The sequence below is a fragment of the Loxodonta africana genome, chromosome 3, assembly GCF_030014295.1.
Source record: "Loxodonta africana isolate mLoxAfr1 chromosome 3, mLoxAfr1.hap2, whole genome shotgun sequence".
Classification (NCBI taxonomy): domain Eukaryota; kingdom Metazoa; phylum Chordata; class Mammalia; order Proboscidea; family Elephantidae; genus Loxodonta; species Loxodonta africana.
The window spans coordinates 10,301,495-10,327,667 of NC_087344.1; the positions used below are offsets into that span (position 1 = coordinate 10,301,495).

General features: G+C 40.5%; 1 protein-coding gene across 1 annotated transcript in view; it reads right to left on the minus strand.

The window, feature by feature from the left end:
• LOC100665267 (zinc finger protein 14-like) overlaps positions 1 to 19,460 on the minus strand; it is a 40,531-nt gene extending 21,071 nt beyond the window's left edge. Inside the window, exons 1-3 of the mRNA XM_064279824.1 lie at positions 19,312 to 19,460; positions 1,559 to 1,621; positions 612 to 708 (exon numbers count right to left, since the gene is read on the minus strand). Coding sequence (XP_064135894.1) covers positions 612 to 708; positions 1,559 to 1,621; positions 19,312 to 19,460 — 309 coding nt within the window. The remainder of the gene's footprint in view (positions 1 to 611; positions 709 to 1,558; positions 1,622 to 19,311) is intronic.
• Positions 19,461 to 26,173: the final 6,713 nt, after the last annotated feature.

Here is a 26,173-nt window from a genome sequence, read left to right on the forward strand (position 1 = left end):
CCTTTTTCACATTTGGGGAAGTCTGTCATTTTGTTGACATTTTCAAAGAACTATTGTTTGGATTTATTTATTCTAAAAAAGAAAGAATAAGAAAAACCCTATGGAACATTGTTCTACTCTGACACACATGAGGTCACCAGGAGTTGAAACTGACTCAACCACAACTAACAAAGGAGCCCTGGTGGTGCAATTGTTAAGCGCTTGGTTACTAACCAAAAGATTGATGTTTCTAACCCACCCTGTGGCTCTGCAGGAGAAAGAGCTGGCAATTTGCTCGTGTGAAGATTACAGCCAAGAAAATGCTGCGGGACAGTACTACTCTGTCCTATAGGATTGCTATGAGTCTAAATGGACTGGCCAGCAACTGGTTTAGGTTTCTTTTTTGGTGTTGAGTCCTCTGGGATATGCATATAAAGAATTAAATTCAAGTCAACGGAGATTCAGTCCAAACTTCACACAGCATGCAACACGCCAAGACGCCCACGTTTAAAACAACCACTCGCTCACTCAGCAATTCATTCTTTTATGCAACAAACATTTCCTAAGCACCTACTATGTGCTGTTCTAGGCACTGTGGATTCATCAGTGGAACAAGACAGACAAAATCTCACCCTCATGGAGCTGATAATGTGGAGGTTGGGGGTGGGGGAGACAATGTTAAAAAGAGTAATCACTGAGAAGATGATAATCAGATGAGAAAAAGGAGAGCTGGAATATTTAAAAGATGAGGAGGGAAACCTGAGGATATACAGAGGAAGAACATTCCAGGTTGAGGGAGCAGCCAGTGGCCCTGAGGCAAGTCTGTGCCTGGCATGTTGGAGGAGCAGTTAAGTGGCCTGTGAGGAGTTCCCATGGAGCCAATTCTGACTCCTGGCAGCCCCATATGTGTCAGAGTACAACCATGCGCCACAGGGTTTGCAAAGGCTATGATTTTCCAAAAGTGGATCGACAGGGCTTTCTTTCAAGGCACCTCTGGGTAGATTTAAACTGTCAACCGTTCGTACTACCCAGGGACTCTGGGAGGGGCATAGTCAGCAGATGAATGCTGAAAGGGAGTCCAGGGGGGCCTGGTCATTGTCCTTGCTGTATTCCTCACTGGCTACTAGCTTTGGCCCAGCTGCAACCAATATGAACTGAACAATTTGTGTTTCTGCTCCACAGAGAAGGAGAATAGGAGAAGAAGGAAGAAGGAAAGAAGGAGGAGAGAAGAGGAATAGGAGCAGGGAGAGAAAGAACAACAACTAACATTATTGGGTGCTTACTATGTTCCGAGCACCCTTAGAAGCACTTCCTGTGTTTTATCTAATCCTCATGGAAAACCTATGAGATTTGTACTCCTCTAACCCCCACTTTCATGGACACAGAGGTCCTGGGGAGTTTACACAAATACTTGAGGTTGCCATGGTAATGAGTACCTGAACCAAGATTCGAACCCAGGAAGTGTGAGTCTGGAACCTGTGTTCCCCACCGTTCCACATGGAGTTGAACCCTCACTACTATCCATTGTGGGCATCCCAATGCCCATTAACCAGATGAGAAAATGGAGAGTTTGAGGTACTTGTTCAAGGTTTGATTCTTTTCAGCCCTGGGGATTCTCTCCATGCTGACCACCACATCCCATCTGCAAGTAAAGGAAAGAGAAATCATCAGGTCCCTTCTAGATCAGGCCATGAGCTATCCTCTCACCTAGCCAAGCCCTGTGTTTCCCCCAAATTCTTGTCTCCTCAGAATCTCAGAATGTGACCTTATTTGGAAATAGGGTCTTTGCAGATGAAATTACTTAAAGATCTCAAGATGAAATCATCCTAGATTTAGGACAGGCTCTAAATCCAATGACTGTTGTCCCTATAAGAAGACAGGACATAAAGAGACACACAGAGAGAAGATGGCCACTTGAAGACAGAGCCAGAGATTGGAGTGAAGCTAACGCAAGGCATGGACATGAAGAGCCAGAAGCTGGAAAAGACAAGGAAGCTTTGTTTCCCAGAGCCCTTGGAGAGAGGTCCTCATAAGGTTAAACATAGAATTACCATATGACCCAGTAATTCCACTTATAGGTATATACCCAAAAGACTTGAAAGCAAAGACTCAACCAGATACGTGCACACCAATGTTCATTGCAACACTATTAAATTTGTCAAAAGGTGGAAACAACCCAAGCGTCCATCAACAGATGAATGAATGGATAAACAAAATGTGATAGTTACATACAATGGAATATTATTCAGCCGTAAAGAGAAATGATGTTCTGATACATGCTACACCAAGGATGAGCCTTGAAAACATTACATTGTGCGAAATAAGTCAAATACAAAATGACAAATATTGTGTGTCTTACTTATATGAAATATCATATAGATATTTCCTAGAGACAAACAGTAATTAGTGGTTGCCAGGGTCTGAGGGAAAGAGAGAATGGTATACTGGGTTTCTGCTTAAGGGATACTGAGCTTCTGCTTAAGGTGATGAGAAACATGTATTAATGGATAGCCGTGGTGGCTCTGCAACACTATTGTTGTTGTTAGGTGCCCTAGAGTTGTTTCTGACTCGTAATGACTCTATGTACAACAGAACAAAATGATGCCCAGTCCTGCACCATCCTCACAATTGTTGCTATGTTGAAGCCCATTGTTGCAGCCACTGTGTCAATCCATCTTGTTGAGGGTCTTCCTCTTTTTTGCTGACTCTCTACTTTACCAAGCATGATATCCCCCTCTAGGAACTGTTTCTCCTGATAACATGCCCAAAATACATGAGACGAAATCTTGCCATTCTTGTTTCTAAGGAACATTCTGGCTATACTTCTTCTAAGACAGATTTGTTCATTCTTCTGGAAGTCCATAGTATATTCAATATTCTTCACTAACACCATAATTCAAAGACATAAATTCTTCTGTCTTCCTTATTCATTGTTCAGATTTTGCATGCATGTGAGGTGATTGAAAACACCATGGCTTGGGTCAGGTGCACCTTAGTCTTCGAAGTGACATCTTTGCTTTTCAACACTTTAAAAAGGCCTTTTGCAGCAAAGTTGCCAAGTTCACAACATGGTGAGTGTAATTGTTGTCACTGAACTGTACATGTAGAAATGGATAAAATGGAAAATGTTTTGCTACTTGTATTTTACCACAATAAATACACGTCACCTTGAAGACTAAGGTGCACCTGACCCAAGCCATGAGTTTTCAATTGCCTCATATGCATGTGAAAGCTGGACGATGAATAAGGAAGACCAAAGAATTGACACCTTTGAATTGTGGTGTTGGCAAAGAATATTGAATATACCATGGACTGCCAAAGAAAGAACAACTCTGTCTTGGGAGAAATACAACCAGAATATTCCTTGGAAGCAAGGATGATGAGACTACATCTCACATACTTTGGACATGTTATCAGGAGGAATCGGTCCTTGGAGAAGGATATCATGCTTGGTAAAGTAGAGGGTCTGTGAAAAAGAGGAAGACCCTCAATGAGATGGATTGACACAGTGGTTGCAACAACGGGCTCAAGCATAACGATTGTGAGGATGGTGCAGGACCAGGCAGTGTTTCAGTCTGTTGTACATAGGGTCGCTATGAGTCAGAACTGACTTGAGGGTACCTAACAACACTGACTTTTTTTTTTAATTCAGGCAATGTAGATGTATACAAAGCTAAAAATAAACATCTCACCTCCCCAATCTTAATACTCAGAGGTTGTTGTTGTTGGGTGCCATTGAGTCAACTTTGATCATAGTGGCCCCATGTGCTACAGAGTAGGACTGCCCATAGGGTTTTCTTGGCTGTAATCTTTACAGCAGCAGATCACCAGATCTCTCTCCCACAGAGTCCCTGGAAGAGTTTGAACCACCAACCTTTCTTTTAGCAGTCAAGCACTTAACCATACTCAGAGGTAAACGCTGCCAAAAGCATAGAGCAAATTTTTCAAGTTGGCATTCTAATCATAAACTCAAGTATGTAAATGTATTATTAAATGTAAATACATTTACAGATCCACACAATTTTCTTAACATAAATGGGATCATACAATATATGCTGTCTTCCAAAAATGAGGAAAAAAGAGACAAATTTATGGAAAAGGCAGACAAATTCATGGAAAATACAGACAAAAAAAGGAATAATTCAGGAAAATAATACAGGAACAAAATGCCAAAATTGATTCACAACCAGAAATCATACAAAAACAACAATTAGAATTCCAAAAGGTAAACAACAAGATTTCAGAAATGGACAGTGTCATAGAAGGGCTGAGGAGAAGATATGAAATGATGGAAGACAGGATCAGTGAAATTGAAGACAAAACTTGGATACAACCCTGTCTGAGGAAAAATCAGAAAAAAGAACAAAGAAAAATGAGGAAACCCTGAGATTTATGTGGGATACAATCAAAAGCAAAAATTTGCAAGTGATTGGAGTTCCGGAACAGGGAGGGAAAACAGAAAACACAGAGAGGACCATTGAAGAATTCCTGACAGAAAAATTCCCTAATATCATGAATGATGAAAAGCTGACCTTCCAAGAAGTTCAATGAACACCGTATAGCATAGACCCCAAAGGAAAAACACCAAGGCATATCGTAATCACACTCGCTAAAACCAAAGATAAAGAAAAAATCCTGTGAGCAGCTTGAGAAAAACAAAAAGTCACGTACAGAGGAGAAACAATAAGGCTGAGCTCTGATTATTTGGCAGAAACCATGAAGGCAAGAAGGTAATGGGGTGATATATATATAAAACCTTGAAAGAAAAACATTGCCAACCACCAATAATATATCCTGCAAAACTTCGTTCAAATATGATGGTGAAATTAGGACATTTCCAGATAAACAGAAATTAAGGGAATATGTAAAAGCCAAACCAAACCTACAAGAATTGTTAAAGAGAGTCCTTTGGTTTGAGAACAAACAACATCAGACCACAGCCTGAATCTAGGACGGAAGATTGTACCAGCCAGGTACCAATCTAGGAAATGAACTCACAAGGACTATCCAAAACCAAAAGAATTGCAACAGTGAACCAGAGAGGTTATTCTGTAAACGACAACAAATTCAGAACAATAAAAGAGGGAATAAAGGGTGTAGGTGTAGAACTTTCTAATGGAGAGGAAGGCAAGGTGATATCAAGAAATAATAGACTGGTTCAAACCTAGGAAGATAAGGGTAAATTTCAAGGTAACCACAAAGAAAGTTAACAAACCTACTCATCAAAATAAAGAAGAAAAACATAAAGTCTCTATAAAAACAAAATCTACAAAAACAAAAGAAATGAAGAAGAAATCCACAAACAAAAGGAACTCAGAATAGGTGAGTAAGCGGAACAAAGAAAATGTTAGCACCACAAAAACAAAAAAACACTACAAAATGACAGCAATAAACTCATTTTTTTTTTATCAATAACTACACTGAATGTAAATGGCCTAAATGCACCCATAAAGAGACACAGAGTGATAGAATGGATTAAAAAAATAGGATCCATCAATATGCTGTCTACAAGAGACACACCTTAGAACAAAGATGTAAATTTATTAAAAAATCAAATGATGGAAAAAAATATATCAAGCAAATAACTACCAAAAAAGAGCGGGAATGGCAATACTAACCTCAGATAAAAGCAACTTTAAAACAAAATCCACCATAAAAGACAAAGAAGGGCCCTATATAATGATTAAAGGGACAATCCATCACGTAGACTTAACCATAACAAACATCTACGCACCCAATGACAGGGCTCCAAAGTACATAGAACAAGCTCTAACATCACTGAAAAGAGAAATTGACAGTTCCACAATAATAGAAGGAGATTTCAACACACCACTCTCAGTAAAGGACAGAACATCCAGAAAGGAACTCAACAAAGATACAGAAGAGCTAAAGGGCACAATCAGCCAACTTGACCTCATAGACCTATATAGAACACTCCACCCAGCAGCTGCAAAGTGCACATTCTTTTCCGATGCACACGGAATGTTCTCCAGAATAGACCACATCTCACGTCACAGAGCAACCCTCAACAAAATCCAAAACACTGAGATAATACAAAGTATCCTCTCTAACCATAATGCCATCAAAGTAGAAATTAACAACAGAAAGAGTAAGGGAACAAACAAACAAAACAATTACATATAAACTGAATAACACCTTGCCTAAAAATCACTGGGTAATAGAGGAAATCAGAGATGGAATAAAAAAATTCCTAGAATCAAATGAGAATGAAAACACATGATACCAAAACCTTTGGGACACAGCAAAGGCAGTCGTCAGAAGTCAATTTATAGGAATAGATGCACACATCGAAAAAGAAGAAAGGGACAAAATCAAAGCATTAGCTATACAACTTGAACAAACAGAAAGAGAACAGCAAAAGAAGCCCGCAGCCACCAGAAGAAAGGAAATAATCAAGATCAGAGCAGAAATAAATGAAATAGAGAAGAGAAAAGCAATAGAAAGAATCAACAAAACCAAAAGTTGGTTCTTTGAAAGGATCAACAAAATTGACAAACCACTGGCCATATTGACAAAAGAAAAACAGGAAAGGAAACAAATAACCCAAATAAGAAATGAAATGGGGGCCATTACAACAGACCCAACTGAAATAAAAAAGATCATAACTTATATTATGAAAAATTATACTCCAACAAATTTGAAAACCTAGAGGAAATGGACAAATTTCTAGAAACACACTGGCCCAGATGGCTTTCCTGGAGAATTCTACCAAACATTCAGAGAAGAGCTTATACCAGTATCACTCAAACTATTTCAGAACATAGAAAAGGAAGCAATACTGCTGAATTCATTCTATGAAGCCAGCATAACCCTGATACAAAAACCAGCCAAAGACACCACAAAAACAAGAAAATTACAGAGCAATATCTCTCATGAATATAGACGCAAAAAATCTCAACAAAATTCTAGCCAATAGAATTCAGCATCACATCAAAAAAATAATACACCACGACCAAGTAGCATTTATACCAGGTATGCAAGGATGGTTCAACATTAGAAAATCAATCAATGTAGTCCACCGCATAAAGAAAAAGAAAGAAAAGAATCACATGACCATCTCAATCGATGCAGAAAAGGTATTCGACAAAGTCCAACACCCACTCCTGATAAAAAAACTCTCAATAAAATAGGTATAGAAGGAAAATTTCTCCACATAATCTGAAATCAAGAAAAAAAATTTTTAATCCATTTTCCAATTGTTAATTATATTTCAAACCAGTCCTTCCTTAAGCCTGAATTCACTTTTCTCTTAGAAATCCCTAGAGCGATGGTTTTCAGCATCTTTGGAGTTGGATCCAAATTAGTTTTGATAATTTGGTGAAAGCAAGAGCCTCTTTCCCCAGACAAGCATAAACAAACAAACAAAAAACCCAAATCCTTTGTGGTTGGGGTGATGCCAGCTCATGACAATCTCATATGTTACAAAGTAGAACTGAACACCAGAGGTTTCTCTTGGCTATAATTTTTAGGAAAGGAGCCCAGGTGGCACCGCAGTTAAGCACATGGCTGCTAACCAAAAGTTTGGTGGTTCAAACCCACCTACTTGCCCCAGTCCAGGAAAAAGATTCACTAAATTTAGGTCCCAGGCATAGTACCTGTATTTTAAAAACTTTGCCTCTAGCAAGAATGCAAATAGATACTTGTATACCAATGCTCACGGCAACATTATTCACATGAGCCAAAAGGTGGGAACAACCGAAATGTCTATCAATGGATAAATGGAAAAGCAAAACGTGGTACACACATCCAACGGAGTACTACTAGCCATCAAGAGAGGGTTTCCAAGCAGTGCCTGGTAAATTTAAACCGCTGACCTTTTGGTTAGCAGCCATAGCTCTTAACCACTATGCCACCAGGGTTTCCAAACTTCTGGCAGTCCATGGAATAGTCGGTGTTCTTCATAATTCAAAGTCATCAATTCTTCAGTCTTCCTTATTCATTGTCCAGATTTCACCTACATATGAGGCAATTTAAAATACTATGGTTTGGGTCAGGGCACCTTAGTTCTCAAAGCGACACTTTTGTTTTTCAACACTTTAGAGAGGCTTTTGCAGATTTACTCAATGCAAAATGTCATTTGATTTCTTGACTGTTGCTTCCATGGATGGTGATTGTGGATCCCAGTAAAATGGAATCCTTGACAACTTCAATCTTTTCTCCGTTTATTGTGATGTTGCCGGTTGGTCCACTTGTGAGAATTCTTCTTTGCTGGTATGTTGAGATGTAATCCATACTGAAGGCTGCGGTCTCTGTTCTTCATCAGTAAGTGCTTCAAGTCCTCTTCACTTTCAGCAAGCAAGGTTGTGTTAACTGCATAAAGTAGGTGTTAATGAGTGTTCCTCCAATCTCTTCACGTAGTCCAGCCTCTTGGGTTATTTGCTCAGCATTCATATTGAATAACCCTGATGCACACCTTTCCTGACTTTAAACCACGCAGCATCCCTGTGTTCTGTTTGAAAGACTGCCTCTTGGTCTCTGTATAGGTTCCGCATTAGTACGACTAAGTGTTCTAGAATTCCCATTCTTTGAAATATTGTCCATAATTTGGTATGATTCACACAGTTGAATGACTTTGTGTAGTCAATAGATCACAGGTAAACATCTTTCTGGTATTTTCTGCTTTCAGCCAAGATTCATTTAACAGCAGCAACGATATCCCTCATTCCACCTACTTGTCTGACTCCAGCTTGACTTTCTGGCAGTTCCGTGTCAGAGTACTAAATTATCATCCGCAAAATTTTACTTGCATGTGATATTAATGACGTTGTTCGATTATTTCTGCATCCTGTTGGATCACCTTTCATTGGAATGGGCACAAATATGGATCTCTTCCAGTCGACTGGCCAGGTAGTTTTCTTCCAGATGTCTTGGTATAGATGAGTGAGACCCTCCAGTGCTGTATCCGTTTGCTGAAACATCTCAGCTGGAATTCCATCAATTCCTGGAGCCTTGTTTTTCACCCGTGCCTTCAGTGCAACTTGCACTTCTTTCGTCAATACCGTCAGTTCTTGATCATGTGATACTACCTGAAATAATTGAACATTGACCCATTCTTTTCAGTACAGTGACTCTGTGTATTCCTTCGATCTTTTGATGCTTCCTACACCATTCAATAGTTTGCCATTAAAAAAAAAAAAATACCACTGCCATCAAGTTGATTCCGACTCATAGCCACCTATAGGACAGAGTAGAACTGCCCCATAGAGTTTTCAAGGAGCGACTGGTGGATTCAAACTGCAGAACATTTGCTTAGCAGCTCCAGGCTTAACCACTGCACCACCAGGGCTCCGTTTTGTCCTTAAAATCCTTCAAAATTGTAACTCGAGGCTTTAATTTCTCCTTCAGTTCTTTCAACTTGAGAAATGCTGAGTGTGTTCTTCCCTTTTCGTTTTCCGACTCCAGGTCTTTGTATATATCTTTATAATATTTTACTTTGTCTTTACTTTGAAATCTTCTGTTTAGTTCTTTTACTTCTTCATTTCTTCTATTCGCTTCAGCTACTCTCCATTCAAGACAAAGTTTCAGAGTCACTTCTGACATCCATTTTGGTCTCTTCTTTCTGTCCTGTCTTTTTAATGACCTTTTGCTTTGTTCATGTAAGATGTCCTTAATATTGTTCCATGACTAGTCTGGTTTTCAGTCATTAGTGTTCAGTGTGTCAAATCTATTCTTGAGATGGTTTCTAAATTCAGGTTGAGTATACTGAAGGCTGTATTTTTGTTTTTGTGGACTTGTTTTAATTTTCTTCAGCTTCAACTTAAACTTGCATAAGAGCAATTGATGGAATGTTCCCAAGTCAGCCCCTGGCCTTGTTCTGATTATTGATATTGAGCTTTTCTACAGTCTTTCTACATGTAGTCAATTTGATTCCTGTGTTTTATATCTGGTGAGGTCCATGTGTATAGTCAGCGTTTACATTGTTAAGAAAAGGTATTTTCAATGAATAAATCTTTGATCTTGCAAAATTCTATCATGCAATCTCTGGCATCATTTCTATCACTAAGGCCATATGTGTGTGTATGTATATATATAAAAAAAACACATATATATTTAATATTAAGATATGGTGACATCACCATATCTTTATGTTTAAAATATATATATATATATACACATATATATAATGGTTAACTCCAGAATGTAATAATATACAATGGCTCTGAGTGCTTACTATATGCTAGGCACTATTTTAAGGTCTTTATGTCTATTAACTTTCACATGCATATGAGTAATAGAAAAGGCCATAGCTTAGATCAGGAGCACCTTAGTCATCAAAGTAATATCTTTGCTCTTGAATTGTGATGTTGGCAAGAATATTAAATATACCGTGGACTGCCAGAAGAACGAATAAAATCTGTCTCGGAGGAAGTACAACCAAAATGCTCCTTAGAAGCAAGGACGGTGAGATTTCGTCTTCCTTACTTTGGACCTGTTATCAGGAGGCATTTATCCCTGGAGAAAGACACCATGTTTGGTAAAGTAGAGGGTAAGCAAAAAAAGAGGAAGGCCTTCAAGGAGATGGTTTGACACAGTGGCTACAACAATGAGTTTAAACATAGCAATGATTGTGAGGATGGTAGAGGACTGGGTACCATTTTGTTCTGTTATACATGGGGTCACTGTGTGTCAACTTGATGGTACCTAACAATGTCTCTTGGCTCATTTAACTATCACATCAACAAGGCACATTAGTGTTATCAGCAGTAGCAGCTCAACTTGTTTGGCTGCTACACCAAAGTTTGGGTAACTTGCCTAACTAGTGGGTGGGAGGGAAGCTGGGATTTGAACTCAGATTCTTTCGCATCAGAGGCTATATGGAACCTACTCGATGTCAAGTTGTAACCCTTCAACTCTCCCGAGGAATAGGCAGCTAATGCTTTTCATTCTCTCTCTCAACAGCTGTTGGCTGAAGCTTGATAAGAGCTTTATCTGGAGCTTCATGGGGCCGGTGGCCGTCATCATCTTGGTAGGTTCACAGGGGCAGGTATATTGGTGTGCTGGTGCTAGGTTAAGGAGCTCTTGGGGCACAAACAGTTCAGCACGTTGGTTGTGAACTGAAAGGTAGGCGGTTTGAGTCCACCCAATGGATCCACCAGAGAAAGACCTGGAGATCTGCTCCCATAAAGATCATAGGCCATGAAACCCTTTGGGGCTGTTCTACCCTCTCACATGGGGTGGCTAGGAGTCAGAACCAAATCAATGGCACAAAACAACAATGGAGCTGCATTGATCAGGCACAGACAATGTTATTTCTTACCTGTTAAAATGGATATGACTTGAAGATAAGGAAATTTACTCTAACGTGATTCATCCCTCGTCTTTAAGGTGCTGTCTTTCCTAGGCTTTGCCTAGCAAGAGTTCAGTTTTGAACATGCTACGTTTAAGATACATACGAAATACTCAAATTTAGATGTCAGGTTGTTGTCGTCTTTTGCCTTTGAGTTAATTCTGACTCATAGTGACCCCATGTGTCACAGAGTAGAACTGCTCCACAAGGCTTTCATGGCGATAATCTTTATGGGAAGCAGATCACCAGGCCTTTTCTTCCATGGCGTCAGTGAGTGGGTTCAAAGCTCCAACCTTTCGGTTACCAGCTAAGCGCAAACTGTTTGTGCCACCCAGGGCTTTAGATGTCAGGTGGCCAAGTCAATATGTAAGTACATTTTAGGTCAATATGATAGCAGCCACAGACCACATGCAAATGAATGGGTGGGGCTTTGTTCCAATAAAACTTTATTTACAAAAACAAGCAATGGAATGAATACTGGATTTACCCCCATGGGCCCTATATTGTTGACTGCTCCTGCTCAGCCACCTGCATGGATTCCTCCTGTCAATACTGAAGCTCTCAGGGCTGATGCATAAACTTCCTCTCTTCTGTGCCTATACTCACTCCCTTGTGATCTCCTCCAGCCCATGGCTTTCGATGATTACCTTATCCTGACAACTCCCAAATTTATGTACCCAGCCTGGACCTCTCTTCTCAACTCTAGACTTTCAAATCCAACCTGACTCTCTGACATCTAAAGGGGGCATTGGTGGCTCAGTGGTAGAATTATCTGCTTCCATGTGGGAGACCCTGGTTCTATTCCTGCCTAGTGCACCTCATGTGCAGCCACCACCCATCTGTCAGTAGAGGCTTGTGTGTTGCTATTCCAGGCTAAGATGAACTAGGAAGAAAGGCCTGACCATCTACTTCCAGAAATCAGCCAACAAAAGCTCTGTGGATCACAACAGTCCAATCTGCAACCAATTATGGGGATGGTGCGGGACTTAGCAGCATTGTGTCCCATTGTTCATAGGGTTGCCATGAGCTTTGGGCCGACTGGACAGCAGCCAACAACAGCAACAACAACCTGACATCTAAACTTGAGTATTTTATAGGCATCTTAGTGTGTTGACAACCAAACGGTTGATTTCAACTATTCTTCCAAGTTGCTCCTTTCCCAACCCAGTCAATGGAACCTTCTTCCTCCTGAGTCCTTATTTTCTTAACCCTGGAGTCACCTTGACACCACTCCTTTTCTCACGTGCCACATGCAATTCATTGGCATATCCTGTACCATTTTCATGGTTGTCGATATGCTTGAGTCCACTGTCGAAGTCGCTGTGTATTTTGAGTGTCTTCCAGTCTGAGGGGCTCAAGTTCCAGCACTATATCAGACATTCTTCTGTTGTTATCCATAGACTTTTCATTGGCTAATTTCCAAAAGTAGATCACCAGGTCTTTCTTCCTAGTCTGTTTTAGTCTGGAAGCTCCACTAAAACCTGTCCAACCTGAAATACCAGTGGCATAGCTTCCAGCAATACAGCAGCACACAAGCCACCATGCAAACTGCAGATAGGAGGTGATCATGTCAAGTCACATGGCAAGTAATGGCCTCAAAAGAAAATTCTAAGTTGATTTTTCATGCTGTTTCCACAGATAAACTTGGTGTTCTACTTCATAATTCTGTGGATTTTGAAAATCAAAATTTCTTCCCTCGATGAAGAAGTTTCCACCGTTGAGAATACGAGGTAAGAATGAAACAGGCACAGTAGTATCCACAGAGTTGTCCTTACTGTAAGTTTCTGCAGGACCGCTCTGCCTGGGAAAAAAAACCCCTGTAGAAAATACAAGGTAGATTTTCCTGGTACTAGAGGAAGAGTTTGTGAGGGAGAACTTTTAGAAGATGTAAAAAACTATGATTTTCAGGTGAATTCTTGCACTGCCTCATTTATTTGTACAGGAGACGTCTATCGAGTGTCTCCTTTGTGTGACACAATCTTCATACGAAATTAGTGCCAAGATTGTCAACATATCCATTTTTCTCCCAAGAGTCCAACCATTTCTGGACTCCGTTCTCCTTGGTTGTGGCAACTCTGTTCTCATTTGTACTAACCAAACTATTAAAATAATGATTAAAAAATAAAGAAAAAAATGAGTTGGAATCGACTCGATGGCAATGGGTTATATATAGTACAGGCATACCTCCTTTTATTGCACGTCACTTTATTGTGCTTTGCAGATATTGCGTTTTTTTACAAATTGAAGGTTTGGGGGAACCCTGCATTCAGCAAGTCTGTTGGCGCCATTTTCCCAACAGCATGTGCTCACTTCTTGTCTCTGTGTCACATGTTGGTAATTCTTGCAATATTTCCAACTTTTTCATTACTACTCTATCTGTTATGGTGATCTGTGATAAGTGATCTTTGATGTTACTATCGAAATTGTTTTGGGGTGCCATGAACCACCCCCATATAAGACAGTGATAAATGTTGTGTGTTCTGACTTCTCCTTACCAGCCATTTCCTCATCACTGTCCCTCACTTAGGGTCTCCCTGTTCCCTGAGACATGACAATAATGAAATTAGGCCAATTAATAACCTCACAATTAAAAAAAAAAAATAGCCTCTAAGTATTCAAGTAAAAGGAAGAGATTCAGGTCTCTCACTTTAAATCAAAAGCTAGAGATGATTGAGCTTAGTGAGGAAGGCATGATGAAAGCCAAGACAGGCCAAAAGCTAGGCCTCTTGTGTAAAACAGTTAGCCAATTTGTAGATTTAAAGGAAAAGTCCTTGAAGGAAATTGAAAGTGCTGCTCCAGTGAACACATGAATGATAAGAAAGCAAAACAACCTTATTGCTGATATGGAGAAAGTTTTAGCGGTCTGGATAGAAGATCAAACCAGCCACAACACTCCCTTAAGCCAAAGCCTAATCAAGAGCAAAGTCCTAACTTTCTTCAATTCTATGAAGGCTGAGAGAGGTGAGGAAGCTGCAGAAGAGGTTTCGAAGCTAGCAGACTTGGTTCATGACGTTTAAGGAAAGAAGCCTTCTCCATAACATAAAAGTGCAAGGTGAGGCAGCAAGGGCTGATGTAGAAGTTGCAGCAAGTTATCCAGAAGACCTAGCTAAGATAATTGATGAAGGGGGCTACAGTCAACAGCAGATTTTCAATGTAAACAAAACAGCTTCATATTGGAAGAAGATGCCGTCTAGGACTTCCATAGCTACATGAGGAGAAGTCAATGCCTGGCTTTAAAGATAAGAAGGACAAGGTGACTTTTTTTTAGGGGCTAATGCAGCTAGTGACTTTAAGTTGAAGCCAATGGTCATTTACCATTCTGAAAATCCTAGGACCCTTAAGAATTATGCTAAATCTGCTCTGCCTGTGCTCTATAAATGGAACAGCAAAGCCCAGATGACAGTACATCTGTTTAAAACATGGCAACAGACTATTCTAAGCCCACTGTTGAGACCTACTGGCCAGAAAAAAAGATTCCTGTCAGAACTTTACTGCTCACTGACAATGCACCTGGTCTCCCAAGAGCTCTGATGAAGGTGTACAAGGAGATTAATGCAGTTTTCATGCCTTCTAACACAGCATCCATTCTGCAGTCCACGCATCAAGGAATAATTTCAAATTTCAAATCTTATAACTTACAAAAATACATTTTGTAAGGCTGTAGCTGCCATAGATAGGGATTTCTCTGATGAATCTGGGCAAAGTAAATTGAAAACCTCCTGGAAAGAATTCACCATTCTAAATACCATTGAGAACATTCATGATTCATGGGAGGAGGTAAAAATGTCAACATTAACAGGTGTTTGGAAGTAGTTGATTCCAACCCTCATGGATGACTGTGAGGTGCTCGAGACTTCAGTGGAGGAAGTAACCATAGATGTGGCAGAAATAGCAAGGGAGCTAGAATTAGAAGTGAAACCTGAACATGTGACAGAGTTGCTGCAATCTCATGCTAAAACTTTAATAGAGGAAGAGTTGTTTCTTATGGACGAGCAAAGAAAGTGGTTTCTTGAGATGAAATCTACTGGTGAAGATGCTGTGAATATTGTTGAAATGACAACAAAGGTTTTAGTATTACATAAGCTTAGTTGATAAAGCACCATCAGGATTTGAGAGGGTTGACTCTGATTTTTAAGAAGCTCTACTGTGGGTAAAATGCTATCCAACAGCATCGCATGCTACAGAGAAAACTTTGGTGAAAGGAAGAGTCGATCGATGCAGCATACTTCATTGTCTTATTTTAAGAAATTGCGACAGCCACCCCAGCCTTCAGTAACCACCACCCTGATCAGTCAGCAGCCATCAGTTTTGAGACAGACACTCCACCTGCAAAAAGATTATGACTCACTGAAGGCTCTGATGATGATTAGCACTTTTTAGAAAAAGGTATTTTTTAATTAAGGTATGAAAAAAGATTTTTTTTAAGACATAATGCTATAAAAAAAAAAAGACATAGTGCTATACACACTTAATAAACCAAAAACCAAAGCCATTGCCCTCGAGTCGATTCCAACTTGTAGCAACCTATAGGGACAGAGTAGAACTGCCCCACAGGCTTTGCAAGGAGTGGCTAGTGGATTCCAACTGCCAGCCTTTTGGTTAGCAGTCAGAGCTTGCTGTAGCTCTTAACCACTGTGCCACCAGGGCTTCTAACAGACTACCAAAACCTAAACCAAACCCATTACCGTTGAGTCGATTCCGACTCGTAGCAACCCGATAGGACAGAGTAGACTGCCCCATAGGATTTCCAAGGAGTGCCTGGTGGATTCGAACTGCCGATGTTTTGGTTAGCAGCCGTAGCTCTTAACCACTACACCACCTGGGTTTCTTAATAGACTACAGTGTAGTATAAACATCTTGTATGTACTGGGAAAACCCAAAAATTTGTGTGACTCACTTTATTGTGATATTCACTTTATTGTGGTGGTCTGGAACCAAACCCGCAATGTATCTGAGACATGCTTGTATAAGGAGTCCCTGAGTGGTGCAAACAGTTAAGCGCTCAGCTACTAACCAAAAGGTTGGCAGTTCCAACCCACTGAGAGGCACCTCGGAAGACAGGCCTGCTTCTGAAAGGTCACAGCCTTGGAAACCCTACAGGGCAGTTCTACTCTGCTCACATGGGGTCGCCATGTGTCTGAATTGACTTGACAGCAACTAACAACACCAACAACTTGTATAATGTATTGGTATAAATTTTATATTATATTTAATATATTTACAATGATTAAATCTTATTATAATAATGCTATTTTATTTTCATGTAAATATTTCTATTATATGCCATAGAATATAAAATAGTATTGATTATATACTACATATAAGAGAATAAAAAGAAGATATAAAGATATTCTAAATAAATAATAAATATATTATAATAATAAAATATATTTTAAAAAATTTGCCATCCAATTGATTCTAACTCATGGTAACTCCGTGTGTGTCAGAGTAGAACGGTGCTACATAGGGTTTTTAATGGCCATGACCTTTCAGAAGTAGATTGCCAGACAATTCTTCTGAGGCACCTCTGAGTGGGTTTGAACCACCAACCTTTTTTTTTGGTTAGTCGCTGAGCACTTAACTGTTTGCACCACCCAAGAATTTCTTAAGTGTCTGATAAATGGTGGCTATTATTTTTTTCCAGAGTCATGACATTTAAAGCCGTTGCTCAGCTATTTATCCTGGGCTGTTCTTGGATCTTTGGTTTTTTTTTATGGTTGAAGCAGTAGGGAAGACAGCTAGATTAGTCATCGCCTACATATTCACCATCATCAATGTCCTGCAGGGAGTTTTGCTCTTTGTGGTACACTGTCTCCTTAATTGCAAGGTAAGGCTAATTATTTTCTCCCTTGCGAGATAGCTCCAAAATATTATTGAATGGCTGCTCACATTCTTACCCTTCCCTGACCCTTTATTTTGTGTTTATGGGTTGCCCGGATTCTGGGAAGAGCGTTTGGATGCTGCTTGGATCTGCCATGTGCTCTGGGTCTCATCTTTTTAACATCCTAACATGTCTTTTAAGAGTACTGTAACAGCCAGAAAAAGGTCAGTTAATGCTGCAGTAACAAATAGCCTTCCTCTGTTGATCAAAAAGGGGGAAATGGGGAGCAGAATTTAAAATTATGATGGAATCCAGACTTTCGGGAGTCACTGAGGTTAGATGACCCCCTGAAACTATTGCCCTGAGAAAATATTTAAACCTTAAACTAAAACTATCCCCTGAAATCATCTTTAAACCAAAAAATAAAAAAAAAATTTTTTTTTGAACAATAGTTTACCTTAATTAGTAAACAGTGTTTGTCTTCAGCGTTGTGCTCTTTTAAAGTATTATCCACCTATGTCTATATGTGATCAAATTGACAAAAGCAACTCAAAATGTTAGATGAGCTTAGAGGGCAGTGAGTTATATTAATGATGGTGGAATAAATTGGAAAAGGATAACAAGAATGGTTGTACAACTTGAAGAATGTAGCCAAAGTCACTGAATTGTACATGTAGAAATTGTTGAATTTGTGTGTTTTGATGTGTAAATTTTTGCCAAAAACAAAACAAAACAACAACAAAAAACGAATAGCCCTTCCCCAATCTCAGTGGTTTACAACAGTAAAGGTTAATTTCCTGCTGGTGCCACATACCTGTGGCTTGATACTCATTGCATTCGCTCTGGGATCTAGGCTGAGGAGACAGCCCTGGTGTAGAACACGAGTGACCTCATGGCCAAGGAAAAATAGATCAAGGCAAAGCACAGCTTCACTCTCTTGAAGCTTCTGCTTAGAACTGACACACATCAATTCCACCCACATTCCATTGGCCAAAGCAAGTCATCAGCCATACCTGAATTCACCTTGAGAAGAATCATAATTATTCTGTAGAAAAAAAAATTTCTGTAGAGAGGTGCGCTGTTGGGAGGGACACTGGACTTTTGACACAATTTACCCCAAACTTATAGAGACTAGCTCTAATCCAAATTCTTCCCCTGAGTATGTTGCTGTATGACATTGAGTGGGCTGCCTACCTTCTCTGAGCCTCAGTTTTTTCATCTGCAAATGTGGCAATACCTACTTTATAGTGTTGAGGATTAAAGGAGATAATGCAATATAAATCTCCCACCGCAGTCCTTGGCAGGCATTAGTTCTCATTGAAGGTCATTATTATAATTTTAATCTTCACATAAATTTGGAATAACTTTCCTGGATTTGTCCTTTGAGATCGTGTGGAATTAACAGCAGCTGAGATGATAGTTACAAAGAGACCAGCTTACTGCTTCATTAATTCCTTTCCACTCTTTTAGTGCCTTTGGAATGCTTGGTACTCCTCAAACATAGCAGAAGTAAAATACAGCTTACGTGTATTGGCAAAATAATGCTGAGCATTAATTACTTAACAGACATTTTTAACATGTTAAGGAGATTCAAGTCAGGCAATTCCTGGGATCACAATGGATGGTTTAGTGCAGTGGTTAGTGATAGAGTTCTGCAGTAAGAATGACAAGATTTTGAATGCTGGATGTGTGACCATGGACAAGCCAATTTACCTCCAAGATCCTCAACTTCATCGTTAACTGAGAGTGAAAGGAACACCTTCCTCATCAGATTAAATGGCACAGTGCATGTGAAGTGCCTGGAACATAGCTCGTTGTTGTTGGGTGCAGCTGAGTCAATTCCAACTCATGGCAATGCCACGTGACAGAGTAGAACTGCAGCACAGGGTTTCCTAGGTTGTAATCTTTACAGGAGCAGATCTCCAGGTCTTTCTTCTGTGGAGCTGCTGGTTGGGTTTGCACCAATGGGTGGGCTTGCATCATTGGGTGGGTTTGCAGCTTTTGGTTAGCAGCTGAGCACTTAACTGTTGCACCACCAGGGCTCCTTGGAAGATTGCTACTGTTCAATAAACGGTGGTCTTCATCATCATCGTCATCACCACCACCACTCTCATCATCATCTTCATCAACATATTTCACCATAATCGTTTTCATTATCATCATCTTCATCACCATAATCACCTTTATCATCATCACGACTTACATCATCATCTTCATCACCATCATATCATCACTGCCATCGTCACCAAGATCACTTTCATTATCACCGTCACCGTAATCACCTTCATCATCTCCATCGTCATCACCACCTACATCATCACCATCATCATCATCATCATTATCCGTCAGCATTACCCTATATAGAGCCCTTATAGTGCCTGGCATTTTAGTAAGCACCTTTTCCATAACTGAGAAAGTTTTATTTAAATAACATGAATCAGCTTGGGCATGGCCAGATTGTACACAAAATCCCTGAAAGAGTAGTAGAAGGTAGGCCTTGGCATCTGTATCTGTAGTCTCACAGTTTAGGGCCCTTTCTTTTGCACAAGCTCTGGATGTAATGCAGCCTCTATATTCTTTAAACTTCCAGGTGCGAATGGAATATAAGAAATGGTTTCATGGAAAGTGGAAAGGGGTTGAAGTGGAAAGCACTGAGCTGTCTCGCTCTACTACCCACACCAAAATGGTAAGATCCTCCTCTCTGCAATGCCATGGACTTGTCTGAACCCAACATCTTGTGCTACCAGGAACTTACTGGATCCTTCACCCAAAAAATAAAAGAGATTGCATTAGGTTCCTGCCATTATGCAGCTGAAATTTCTGTTTTTTGAGACCACAACCCCTTCCTTCCTTCCTTCCTTCCTTCCTTCCTTCCTTCCTTCCTTCCTTCCTTCCTTCCTTCCTTCCTTCCTTCCTTCCTTCCTTCCTTCCTTCCTTCCTTCCTTCCTTCCTTCCTTCCTTCCTTCCTTCCTTCCTCCCTTCCTCCCTTCCTCCCTTCCTCCCTTCCTCCCTCCCTCCCTCCCTCCCTTCATCCCTCTTTCCTTCCCTTCATCCCTCTTTCCTTCCCTCACTCCTCTCCTTCCTTCCTTCCTCCCTCACTCCTCTCCTTCCTTTCTTCCCTCCCTCCCTCCTTCTTTCCTTTTTTCTTCCTTCTTTCTTTCTACCTTTCCTTCCTCCCTCTCTCTCCTTCCCCCCTTTGTTTCTTCCTCCCTTCCTTCTTCCTTCCTTCCCTCCCTCCCTCCTTTCTTCCCCCTTTTCTTTCTTCCCTCCTTCCTACAGTCTTTCCGCAAATATCATTTGATTGTCATCATTTATTTAACAAATATTTACTGAGTGTCTAGTGTGTCCAGGCACTGTTTCAGGTACAGAGGAAACAACCTTACAATCATTATTGATCCTCACAGCTGCCATCACTGTAGTGTTTAAGTGGAGTCTGTGTTCAAATCCCAGATCCTCCACTTTCAGGTTGTCTAACCTTGAGCAAGTGATTTAACTTCTCTGTGCCTCAGTTTCCTCATCTGTAAAATGGGAGTAATAATACTACCTATCTCATTATGATGATTGAATGAGGTCGTATAAGTGCTTAGAATTCTCCTGGCACACAGGTAGCATGTTGTGTTTGTGAAAAGATAAAACGATAACATAAACTAAAAAAGAACCATCATCCTTGGTGTTCTGTGGGAAAAGTCAGATATTGGGGCATCTTTCCGAGCATTGGAACTTACAGAAATTTTAGCCGTCATCTGTAGGCATGTTAGAAGTTTTAGTTAATTTTTGAGGGGTTAATTTCTCTTTAGACCCCTGGGCAGTGCAGTTAACACCCTCGACTGCTAAATGAAAAGTTAGAGGGGAGAGTCCATCCAAGGGAACCTCGGAAAAAAGACCTGGTGACCTACTTCTGAAAAATGAGTCATTGAAAACCCCATGGAGCATAGTTCTACTGTGATACACATGGGATCACTAGAGAGGTGGAGTTGACTTGAGCTACTGGTTTGGTTTGGTAATTTCTCTTCAGCTTTGTCCATATTATCCTGCCCGATTAGGAGGAACCTGGGAAGTCGTCAGAGTCTGTACAAAAAAGAGACACCAAAAACACCATCTTCACCCAACCACAGCTGCCGACTCATCTTGTTGCTGTATCCTAAGACAGAGAAATGATCTGCTTATCGATGACGCCCCCTTGTGGTTACACATGGATTGGACAAGTTCCACCACGTGCATCTCTTTCCTGTAAAAAGTCTTGATTTGTTCCCTTATTTTGGGCTATGTCTCCTTAGAAAGAATGGGACAAATGGAGAGTTCTTAAAGCCAGTGTCTGGTAGTGGGTTGTGAGCCATTAAGCACATAAGTGATTTTTTTTTCCTGGCATCTCATTTTTTTTTTTAATTGTTGTTGAAAGTATACATAGCAAAACATATGCCAATACCACAGTTTCTACATGTACAATTCAGTGACATTGGTTACATTCTTCACACTGTACAACCATTTTCACCCTTCTTTTCCAAATTGTTCCTCCTCCATTAACATGAGCTCACTGCCCCCTAAGCGTCCTATGTGACCTTTGGAGTTGCTGTTGTCAGTTTGATCCCACAGTGATAGTTCTTCCAAAGAGCAAGATGCTCAAGGCAGACATTCGTCACTGAATAAACTAACTTATTGTTTGGTTTAAAGAGGACTTTCAGAGATATTTTTGGTTTAAAGTTTTAAGATTTCCTCAGTGCAACAATTTCAGGGGTTCATCCAGCCTTAACGGCTCTAGGAAGTCTGGATTCATGAGAATTTGAAATTCTGTCCTACATTTTCCCTCTTTGATCAGGATTCTTCTACAGAGTCTTTGATCAAAATCTTCAGTAATGGTAGCCAGGCACCATCCAGTTCTTCTCGTCTCACGGCGAAGGAGGCAGTTGTTGACAGAGACCATTATCCACACATTCCATGTCCTCCTCCTATTCCTGGCTCTCCTTCCTCTGCTGCTCCAGGTGAATAGAGACCAACTGTTGTGCCTTGGATGGCTTGCAAACTTTTAAGACCCCAGGCACTATGCTAAGAGCCAGGAGGTAGAACAGAAGCACTAAAAATGATACTAGGTCAGTTACCTGGGATGTCTCAAGGGGTGCTTTTTAATAATGAGAGAAATGAGGTTGAGTTTCTGACCCCCTCTGCTAACACCAGGGTTTAGTTCACAGAGCCCTCTCTGGCCTCCCGCTCCCCATTTCTCTCCCTGACTTGTATACTGTTGCATTTTATGTTCCCAAGGATCTTTCACAACTCAACATTTGCATAACTCAATAATCTCCATGTGAATAAATACAGAAAGGGGTGGTTGCATTATTGGAATGCAAAAATATACCATCACTCATGCTTAGGAACTTGTAGCCAACCTACCAGCAATTTCCCCATTTTTTTTTTCCCAATGATATGCTTAAACTTATATGTAAAAAAAAAAAAAAAATTTTTTTTTTTTTAAATCTGTAGGCCTAGGTTAAAGATAATTTTGTTTTTTTTTTTTTAGTGTCTTCTTGAATAAATGCTCCAAACAGCATGGCATATCACAGTGCAGGTTTGGCTTTATTCATTTAGTTTATTATTTTTAATTTCTTTGCCAAAGTTATTGATTTTTAGGTGTGTTTTTCTCAGCACTGGAATTAACAAGTACATGGGTGACTTAGTTATCAAATGATTTTTTAAAAAAGACTTACAATTACAATGACAGTAAATTTTAAAATTAGAGTCCTTGGGTGGTGCAAATGATGAAGAGGCTCATCTGCTACCCAAAAGTTTGGAGGTTCAAGTGCACCCAGAGGCACCCTGGAAGAAAGGCCTGGCAATCTGATTCTAAAGACTCAGCCTACAGAGCATAGTTCTACTCTGACACACATGGGGTCACCATGACTCAGAATTGACTTGATGGCAACTGGAATGGGAATTTAGTACCAGGTACTAAGCAGAGAAGGCTTCCTGAAAGAAACACAATAGAGTACATAGAAGATCCAGATCTTGGGGTCAGACATACGAAAACATCCAGTCCCAGCTATAAAACTTATGCTATGTGACTTAGGGCTAGTGACTTTGCATTTCTGATCTTTAGTTTCCTGACCTACTAAACAGAGCTGATAACTTAATGGGTGATCTCTGTTTGCCTTCAAGATCCACTCTTTGGCCTTCTCTGCCCTGCATTGTGCCCCAGCAGGCTGGGCTGGGTGGGCCAGCACTCCAGAATGTGTCTGGGTGGATATGACCAATGGAGTGTGCTGGCAAGAGACTGAAAGAAGGGAGAGTGAGGCGGAGATATTTCTTTCTCTATGTCCCTTCTTGTGAGGCCATGGGTTGGTTGTATCCTTCCATTGAAGGCTCCCACAGATTTCTCCAGATCTTTGGTAATTTCTGTCTCCCTTTGCCTCTCACAGGCCTGGAGGTTGTTAAGAGCTCTCCATGTTGCTACCCCTGGAGTGCAACATCATCCCTGGTTGCTTTGCCCCAACCCTGCCTTTACCTTTGTAATAAACTCACCTCATTCCTCCATTTGACTGTGTGTGTGTGTTTCCTGGCAGGACCTTGACACAATAATTACCCCATGTAGAAATAGCCCCAACAACACTGGTTAAGCACTTGGTTGCTAACCAAGGTCAGAGGTTCGACCCTACCCAGTGGCTCCATGGGAGAAAGTCATGACAACCTAGTCCCTTAAAGATCAAAGTCTAGAAAACGCTATAGGGTACTTCTACTGTCACATGGGATCACTGTGAGTCTGAATCCTTTCGACGACACACAACAACAACATCTCATAGAGTTCATTGTGAAGATACCATGATACAATGCGTGTGAGTGCTTGGCATGATCCCTGGCACATAATGAACATGTAGACCACCTGTCTGTCTATTTGTTGTACAGTGGTGGCTTGCATGTTGTTAGGATGCTGGAAGCTATGCCACTGGCATTTCACATACCAACAGGGTCGCCCATGGTGGACAGGTTTCGGCAGAAATTCCAGACCAAGACCCTATGGGTCACAACAGAACATTGTCCAATATGGTGCTGGAAGATGAACAGCCCAGGATGGAAGCCTGCAACAATGGACTCAAACATACCAGTGATGACGGGTGTGGCACACGATCAGGCAATGTTGCCTTCTGTTGTACCAACAAAAGCAAGTAATTACAACAAATACATACATACATAAACATATATGTTGTTGCTGTTGGGTGCCATCGAGTGAGTTTCCACTCATAGCAATGCTATGTACACTGCCTGGTCCTGTGCCATCCTCACAATCGTTGTGCTTGAGTCCATTGTTACAGCCACTGTGTCAATCCATCTCATCGAGGGTCTTCCTTTTTTTCACTGACCCTCTACTTTACCAAGCATGATGTCCCTCACCAAGGACTGATCCCTCCTGATAACATGTCCAAAGTATGTGAGATGTAGTCTTGCCATCCTTGATTCTAAGAGCATTCTGGCTGTTCTTCTTCTAAGACAGTTCTTCCAAGTTCGTTCCCTTGGCAGTTCATGGTGTATTCAACGGTCTTCGCCAACCACAATTCAAAGGCATCAATTCTTCAGTCTTCCGTATTCGTTGTCCAGCTTTGCATGCATATGAGGTGACCGAAAACACCACGGCTTGGGTCAGGCGCATCTTATTCCTCAAAGTGACACCTTTGTTTCTTAATACTTTAAAGAGGTCTTTTGCAGCAGATTTGCCCAATGCAATGCATCTTTTGATTACTTGACTACTGCTTCCATGGGTGTTGATTGTGGATCCAAGTAAAATGAAATCCTTGACAAATAACTTCAATCTACTCACCATTTATCATAATGTGCTTTATTGGTCCAGTTGTGAGGATTTTTGCTTCTTTGTCTTAAGGTCTAATCCATAGTGAAGACTGGTCTTTGATCTTCATCAATAAGTGCTTCAAGTCCTCTTCACTTTCAGCAAGCAAGATTGTGTCATCTGCATAACACAGGTTGTTAATGAGGGTTCCTCCAATCCTGATGTCTGTCCTTCATATAGTCCAGCTTCTCGGATTATTTGCTCAGCATACAGATTGCATAGCTATGGTGAAAGGATACAACCCTGACACACACCTTTCCTGACTTCAAATCACACAGTATCCCCTTGTTCTGTCTTAACGACTGCTTGTTGATCTATGTACAGGTTCCTAATGAGCACAATTGAGTGTTCTGAAATTCCCATTCTTCACAATGTTATCCATAATTTGTTATGACCCACACAGTCGAATGCCTTTGTATAGTCAATAAAACACAGGTAAACATCCTTCTGGTATTCTCTGCTTTCAGCCAGGATCCATTTGACGTGAGCGATGATATACCTCGTTCCATGTCTTTTTCTGAATCCGGCTTGAATTTCTGTTGGTTTCTTGTTGATATACTTCTACAGCTGCTTTTGAATGATCTTCAGCAAAATTTTACTCCTGTATGATATTAATCCCCCCATTTGTCAGTTTGTTTGTATTAATGATATTTGATAATTTCCACTTTCGGTTGGATCACCTTTCTTGGGAATAGGCATAAATATTGATCTCTTCCAGTTGATTGGCTAGGTAGCTGTCTCCCAAATTTCCTTGGCGTAGAAAAATGAGTACCTCGAGCACTGCATCCGTTTGTTGAAACATCTCAATTGGTATTCGTCAGTTCCTGGAGACTTGTTTTTCACCAACGACTTCAGGGCAGCTTAAGCTTCTTCCTTCAGTATCATCGGTTCCTGATCGTATGCTTCCTCCTCAAATGGTTGATCCACCGACCAATTCTTTGGTATAGTGACTCTGTGCATTCGTTCCATCTTCTTTTGATGTCTCCTGCGTCATTTAATATTTATACTATATATAATATATATACTCACCACAATTTAAAAAAAGAAAGAAAACAAATGAGCCCTTAGAGACTAAGGAATTGAGAAATAAGAAAATCTGATACCCACATGTTTGTTTGCAACAGGCAGAGTTAGGGCAAGGGTCAGGTGTTAGGGTTATAGTTAGGGTTAGAAAACCTGTTCCTAAGTAACTTCTGAATGGCAGACAGTGAAAAGGGGAAGAAAAACAACTTACTCC